The sequence below is a fragment of the Akebia trifoliata genome, unplaced genomic scaffold, assembly GCF_017979445.1.
Source record: "Akebia trifoliata isolate Shusen 1 unplaced genomic scaffold, ASM1797944v1 Contig00942, whole genome shotgun sequence".
Lineage (NCBI taxonomy): Eukaryota > Viridiplantae > Streptophyta > Magnoliopsida > Ranunculales > Lardizabalaceae > Akebia > Akebia trifoliata.
In genome coordinates, this window is record NW_028237355.1 from 6,650 (window position 1) to 14,373 (window position 7,724).

At 40.4% G+C, this 7,724-nt stretch overlaps 2 protein-coding genes across 2 annotated transcripts; both read left to right on the forward strand.

Moving 5' to 3' along the window:
* Positions 1–2,252: 2,252 nt before the first annotated feature.
* Positions 2,253–3,113, forward strand: LOC147380834 (uncharacterized). Its single transcript, XM_086431182.1, has 2 exons — positions 2,253–2,576; positions 2,835–3,113. The coding sequence occupies exons 1-2, from the start codon at positions 2,253–2,255 to the stop codon at positions 3,111–3,113; spliced, it is 603 nt and encodes a 200-aa protein (XP_086287308.1).
* Positions 3,114–3,836: 723 nt separating this feature from the next.
* On the forward strand, positions 3,837–4,436 carry LOC147380835 (uncharacterized). The gene has a single exon (XM_086431183.1). The coding sequence runs from the start codon at positions 3,837–3,839 to the stop codon at positions 4,434–4,436; it is 600 nt and encodes a 199-aa protein (XP_086287309.1).
* The last annotated feature ends 3,288 nt before the right edge of the window (positions 4,437–7,724 follow it).

The window sequence follows — 7,724 nt, forward strand, 5'->3', positions numbered from 1 at the left end:
TAATACAATCCCAAAAATAAATAAATCAATAAATTAAAAATAAACAAAACAAACATAAGAAAAAATTAGGTCTAAATGGCAATGTTCCCATACTTGGGGATTTTCAAGTTTGATCCTCAATAATCCCCAGTGGAGTCGCCACTGAAAGCACCCTCGATTCGTAGGGTGCTTGGATCCACTTTTGATTTTTGAGGTTTGGGAGTCGCCACCTAGATGTGCTGCTAAAAAATGGCTAAAAGTTTGGTAGAACCTGAACCTTACTCACTCAGATTTTGCAGGAAGGATGGCGAAGTTGAAATAGGGCTTCTGGGGGAAAGACGACTGATAGTAATGAAACAAATTCATTGTCGAATGATGCAGTGGGTACAGGCCATGAGACAAAATGTGGGGAGAAAAAGGGAGGTCCGAATGGAGAGCAGCAAGGGTCTGACCTTAAGAAGATTTACTGTAGGGAGAACATGTTGGGGAGTGACTCTGAGGGAGGTAGACCCACTAAAGGTATTGGCACAGGTGGCACTAAATCTTGGGCTGGTGTGGTATGGACCGCTGCCTCAGGAAGGGGAATTAGAGAACTAACGTTTTTAGAGCCAGAGCTTCGAGGAGATAAGGTGTTTGTCAATATTCCCACATTAGCTAGGAAAGAAGGGGAGGCTCTATTGGGAAACAGCCTGGTAGGTCACTTTCTCAATAGCAAACTTCCATTCAATGTGGTTAAAGGGACTGTGGAAAAACTTTGGAAGACCAGGGGTAATCTCCAGGTATTCTCAGATGACAATCGATTGTTCTTCTTTAAGTTCAAGGATGAACAAGACAGAGAAGAGGTTCTACAGAAGGGGCCATGGTTTATCGACGGGAAACTATTAGTTTTGAGAGCATGGGAACCTTGTATTGAACTAAATAAGAAAGAGGAATCAATTATACCAGTATGGGTGAGGCTCTTGAATCTACCAAAGCAATTTTGGACTCCAACAAATTTGGGGATTGTGGCAAGTGGTGTGGGACGACCATTATATTTGGATAATGCTACTGAGAATTTATCAAGGCTTTCTTATGCGAGGGTGTGGGTTGAGATAAATGCTGAGAAAGAGATCCCGAACACAATTTATATTAACATGGGAGAGAATAAGGAGGCTGAGGTAAAGGTGGTGTGTGATTGGATGCCACCAAAATGTTCACATTGTAAGATCTTTAGTCACAATGATGCCAAATGCCCATTGAAGATGCCAAAAACTAAGAAGGAATGGAAACCAATACCAGAGAAGTCTAGTGGGAGGGAGAAAGCTCCAAAAGATGTCAACACTATGGATGCCTCAGAGAAAACCAATGGGAGGGAGGAAGCCTCAGAAGAAGCCATTTCTATGGTACAGGGGAAGGTGAATGGGAGACAATAGAAAGGAAGAAAGGAAAGGGTAAAGTAGATCAGCAAATTAGTGAGGAGGAAGGTAGCAAGGGGAAGCTCGGGGAGAGTGAAACTCCAATAGAGAGAATGGATCCAATGGACCACTTAGATGAGGACAACACACTCACTCAGAGCAAAAGCAAAATGACTAAGGAAATAAGCCTAGCAGGGAAAGGAAGTTGCATCAATTCTGGGGTGAAGGGCAAGAAAAAAAATAGCCAGATAGTAGCTAAGAGCAATAGATTCAGCGCATTGCATGATGATGAAGCTAGTGAAGAATTTAAGGCTAGGAACGTTGTGGTGGATGAGAAGGACAAGGGAGACAAAAGCTCAACAGGATCCATCAGGGATGTCCTCAGCAGAAGGGAAGCACTATTTACTACGGGGACATCAGCTAAACAGATAACAATTGACATTAGTAAGGTAGCCACAGGCTATGGGACCCAGGAAACTGAGCAAGGTGTTTAATGTCTATTTCTTTCTGGAATATTAGAGGCCTCAATGACCCTCTAAAGCAGGCAGAAGTAAGGAAGTTAATAGTTAAGTACAAGGTTGCAATTATGTGCATTGTGGAAACTAAAGTTAAGTAGGAAAATCAAGAAGCCATCCTTAGGAGCTTAAGCCCAACTTGGGCTGTCTGTGATAACTATAATCATAGGAATGGAAGACAATTTGGGTGGTTTGGAATAAGGAAATAGTTAGCTTGAGGGTCTTACACATGTCAAGCCAGATCATTCATGTGTATGTGGATAGGAAAGATTGCCAAGGGTGTTTTCTCTCTTCTGTTTATGGGTCTAACAGTAGGAGACAAAGGAATGAGCTTTAGACTAACTTGGAGTATATTAGCAGCACCATGAGAGCTCCTTGGGTAGTGCTGGGTGATTTTAATGTGGTGTTGCATAGCGATGAAAAGGTGAGGGGCAGAGCTGTGCAAAGACATGGAAGTGAGGAAGCGACGCATTGCTTGGATTCGGCCAGTTTGCTGGATTTAAAGGCTGTAGGATGTAGATTCACCTGGTGCAATAAACAAAATAAAGGGAGGATAGTCTCGAAGATCGATAGAACTATGGGGAATCCTGAATGGATTGATGTGTTCTCGGAAGTCCAAGCGGCGTTCCTCCCTAATGGGATTTTTGATCACAGTCCAATCCTCTTGGACATGCTGAGTGCTAGAAAGGTAGCTGTCAGATCATTCAAGTTCTTCAATTTCTGGGTTAATAATGAGTAGTTTCTCCCTCTTGTTAAGAAAGTGTGGGACATCAAAATAGAAGGGAACCCAATGTTTAGAGTTATTAAAAGGTTAAAGCTTCTCAAAGGAGAACTTAGGCAGTGAAGCCGACAGAAGTTTGGGAACTTATCATTGAGAGTTTCAAAAACCAAAGTAGAGTTAGATGAAGTGCAAAACAGAATTCAATCAGAACCTCTGAATGTTCAGCTCGCTCTGAGGGAGAAAGTTGCTATCAGGGAGTACGTTGCCCTAGCCAGATATGAGGAACAGGCCTACAAGCAACAGTCTAGAGTGAATTGGCTGAAGCTTGGGGACAGCAACACTTCTTTCTTTCATCAGTCTTTGAAGGTCAGGAGAGCAAGGAACGGTATTACTAGATTGAAGAAGAAAGATGGCCAAATTGTTGAAAATGAAGAGCTCATTGAAGGGGAAGTAGTGGAGTACTTCAAAGATATTCTTGGAAAGGATGAAAGCAACTTTCAGTAGGGAACTTGGGACTTTGAATTCAGTAAGTTCATAACTATCAACCAGAGGGTTAGGCTGGAAAGGCAGGTCTCAGACGAGGAAATTAAGGATGCTTTATGGAGTATTGATGGAGATAAAGCTCCAGGCCCCAACGGTTTCTCCGCGGCTTTTTTCCAGAAAGCTTGGAGCAATGTGGGGAAAGAAGTTACCTTGGCAATTAAAGGCTTCTTCAAGAAGGGGGGGTCTAATTAAAGAGTTGAACTCCACAGCCATCTCTCTTATCCCAAAGGTCCCAATGCCAAGCTCCTTGGATGATTATCGCCCGATCTGTTGTTGCAATGTTCTCTACAAGAGCATCTCCAAAATTCAGACCAACAGGCTTAAAGAGGTGATGCCCCAGATAATCAGCCCAAACCAAAGTGCGTTCATCCATAAGAGAAAGATAGCAAACAATATTTTGCTATCTCACGAGATCATTAGGAATTTCCACATAGATAAAGGGTCGCCTAAAGCGGTTGCAAAGATTGATCTAAGGAAGGCTTATGATACAGTGAAATGGGAGGCAGTGCTAAAGTGTTTAACTCTCTTCAAATTCCCTCCAACATTTATTCAATGGATTATAGAAGTTGTATCACGTCCACTAGATTCTCGGTTTCAATCAACGTGTCCTTGAAGGGGTACTTCTTAGGGAAGAGGGGGTTGCGCCAGGGAGATCCTCTATCACCTTTTCTCTTTCTGATGATCATGGAAGTGCTATCAAAACTCTTGGCCATGAAAGTCGAAAGCAAAAATCTGGAACTCCATCCAAGGTGTCGTAGGCCGCAGATTTCCCACTTATGCTTTGCTGATGACTTGTTGGTTATGTTTAAAAGCTCTCCCAATTCAGCAAGATCAATATGCTCAACTCTAAAGCTTTTCAAAGATATGACAGGGCTGGAGATGAACCCATTGAAAAGTAGAATCTTCTTTACGGGCACAAATGTTACCACTAAGGATACCATTCTAAGAACTTTGGGGTGCAAGGAGGGTATGCTGCCGATGAGATACCTGGGAGTTCCATTGGCTTCTAAAAGACTGTCTTACGAGGATTGTTGCCAACTTATCGAGAAGATTTGTGCTCGTGTTCAAGGTTGGAAAGGAAGATTCCTGTCCTATGTAGGGAAGGTAGAGCTCATTCAATCGGTGCTGAATAGTATGGCTTCTTATTGGGCCAGTTTGTTCATCCTGCCCAAACATGTATGGAAAGAAGTGGGTCAGATTTATAGGAAATTCCTTTGGGCAGGAAATGATGGCTCTACCAAAATGCAACCCATAAGTTGGGCTCAAATTTGCAAGCATAAGTAGGAGGGGGGTCTTGGGCTACGAAACCAAGAAGTCTGGAGCAAGGCAGCCATTTTATGCCATGTGTGGAGCCTTGCTTCAAATCAGGACAGTTTGTGGGTTAGATGGGTGTACCAAAATCTTATCAAAGATCGGAGCTTTTGGACATTGAAATGTCCAACTCAATGCACGTGGTCTTGGAAAAAGATCCTTAACTCAAGAGAAGCAACGCAAGGGATGATCAGACATTAGATAGGTAAGGGAACAACAACAAATCTCTGGACTGAGCCGTGGCACCCAGAAGGAATCCTTCTGAATCAGTTCCCTAGCGAGCTACGTTATGACTCAAGACTGAACCTTCGAGCGAAGGTGAGTGCTATTATTCAAGATGGATAGTGGAAGCCTCCATATCGCACGGTGAGAACCTTAGATCATATATGGGCAGATCTGGACAGAGTTGAGATTGATGCTAAAGATGACGATACGATCAGGTGGATAGGCAGTTCGACTAGTATGTTCACTATCTTTTCGGTATATGATCATTTAGTGACTCATGGTCAAAGGGTTGGATGGAGGGATTTGGTTTGGTGTAAGAAAGCCATACCCAAACACAGATTCACGCTATGGATGGCTGTGATGGGCAGGCTAAAAACTCAAGACTGGCTGCGATTTAGGCACATTATCTCATCATCGGTTTGTTCATTTTGCAACAACAACAATGAGAGTATCGAGCATATGTTCATGGATGCAGGTTTGCAAGAGATGTTTGGAAAAAGGTTCTCAAGAAGTCTCTTGTCACTAGAGCAATAAAATCGTGGGCGCAAGAATTGGATTGGATGATCAATAACTTTAAGGGGAGGAAGCTTACCACGGAGATCAAACGAGCCTCATTCAGTACCTTTGTCTATCACATCTAGAAGGAGAGATGCAAAAGGATCTTTAAAAATAAGAAATCCCATGAGGACGGGCTAGTGCAAGTCATTATCCAAGATGTGAGAATAAGGTTCAGCGGAGAAGCTACCTTGGTGGAGGATTCAAGCTTCAACAGAAGTTTCTTTGAGTCATGGGCTAAAGAAGCTACATTTAGACTTGTTATTCCGAAACAATGTAGATGGAGTCCCCTTTCGATTCAATGGTGGATGATTAACTGTGACGGCTCATTAAGAGGTAATGTAGGGGGTATGGGTGCTATAATTCGGGACCACAATGGAGACACTATATGGGCGGCGGCTAAAGGGACGAGAGGGAGATCAGTTCTAATTTATGAGCTCCAAGCTATCCATATGGGTCTAGAGAGGGCTGTGGAGCTAGGAGGGCAAGCTATTAAAGTGCCGTCTGACTCAAAGGTAGTAGTGGAAGCATTGAGGGAACAAATCACTCCTCCGTGGTATACCGAAAAAATTATTAGGGATATTAAAGAATTACAGGCTAAGTTTAGAGACTACAATTTTTTTTTTACTTATAGAAAAGCCAATCGCGCAGCGGATTATCTTGCGGGCTTATGTAATTTAGATTCTTACATGGAGATCCTCCCAAGCTCGGCTCCTACTGGCTTGACTAAGCTTGCTAAGGAGGATGCCGAGGGAAGGGTGGTCCTTAGGTTGTAGTCTTTTCTTGATTGGGGGTTATCCTAAACCCCAGATCACCATTTATCAACAAAAAAAAAACACTAATCTACGAAAGAAAATACGGGTCTGGGGATCATGTTACGGGGTTGGAAGGTGTTAGGCACCAACCCCGTCGGGCAAACGCCAGTCTCTACTTTTCTCAAATAAAATTACATTGCAAAAAGACCTAAAAAAAAAAATAAGAATGAAAAATACCTAGATGATCACAACGATAGTTCCCTCAGAGCTGACGGAGAGATTCCTTGTTTCATTTTTTATACTGGATTTGCTTCGGATCTCCAAGATAAAGTATCTCCTCCTTAGAGCTAAGTGCTTTCTAATTTTTTTATGGATTTCTAGGTGTTTTTTAAGGGTTTCTAGGTATTTTTGAGCAAAAATTGGGGCTTAGATGATAGGTAAGGCGTTAAGACTTCAAAATTAGAATTTTGAGAAGGTTGGGGAGGTTCTTTGACCTACTTTTTCTAGGATTTTCTCTTGGATACAAAAATATGTTGTAGAGACCCCTATTTATAGATTTTTTTAAGAGCTTTTTAGATAAATTTAGAGTTATATTATGTTTCTTTTAGATAGTTTTAGAGTTTAATTATATTTATTTTAGATAGTTTTAGAATTTAATTAGAATTCTATTAGAGTTAGGGTTTGACTTTGGTCTTATTAGATTGATTAGGATTTTGACTTAATTCTCATTTAATTGATTAGAATTTAGGGTTTTGACTTAGTCTATTTGATTGACTTGATTTTAGGATTTTAACTTAAGTCTTACTTGATTGAATTTAATTTTAATTAGGATTTCACTTTACATTAATTAATGTTTTAGTTATTAATTTCAAAATTTTTAATTATTAAAATTGTAAAATTATCGTTTGGCCCTCGGAGAGGACTTTTTGGTTTTAAGTTGTTTTCAATGTTCCAGGATGTCTGGAATCGATTTTTAGTAAGGAATTCAATGCGAATATTGTTTTGTGTCATTTATAAAATTTTTTGTGCGTAATGGTCATGAACTTTATTAGGGGCATTTTCGTAATTTTTTCAAATTTTGTGAAAATTGGCAAAATGGTTTATTTGATTTCGATTTGTTGTTTTATGTATTTGAAAGGATTTTTATAAATGTAATGTAGGCTCTAGGGATGTTTTGATGTTAGGGATATTTTGGTAATTTGATCATTTTTTAGTAATTTTTATCGTGAAGCTTCTTTTTGTTTAAAAAATGATAATTTCTATGTTTTTGGGGCACATTTTCCTAGCGTAGCGTGGTTTCTACAATTTTGTTTGTTTGAGATATCTCATCTGAATTTCTAAAATATATCTAGTAACAAATAAAGCCTTGCAATAGTCATCTATCATTGGGAATCGTCGCGATCAAGTTGACAAGTTGATTAATCAGGTGAGTGCGAAAATGAGGTGTTTACAATACCACAGTTGGATGACCATTTATCATGCTCAGACTGGCCATTGACCAAGAACATAATACTGAGTTCAACAAGATCTGGTAGTGCCCTCCAATGACAATCATTTGTCATTTCCATCCGTCAACCATCTCATCCCTCTATCTATTTATCACGTTTTACGTGGCATGGCCACTACGTAGAACTAGAGGTGGTAAGAATGCAAAATGTCATATTTTTCTCTTTTAATATTTAGTCATTTATACATATTTGGTACCTAAATGTACTCATTATTTTTC

Bases quoted from the DNA above. Each gene is read 5' to 3' on its own strand.
- LOC147380834 (XM_086431182.1), top strand. From the start codon at position 2,253: ATGAGAGCTCCTTGGGTAGTGCTGGGTGATTTTAATGTGGTGTTGCAT. The intron at 2,577-2,834 runs GTAGCTGTCAGA...CTGAATGTTCAG, and splicing joins ACATGCTGAGTGCTAGAAAG to CTCGCTCTGAGGGAGAAAGT.
- LOC147380835 (XM_086431183.1), top strand. From the start codon at position 3,837: ATGGAAGTGCTATCAAAACTCTTGGCCATGAAAGTCGAAAGCAAAAAT.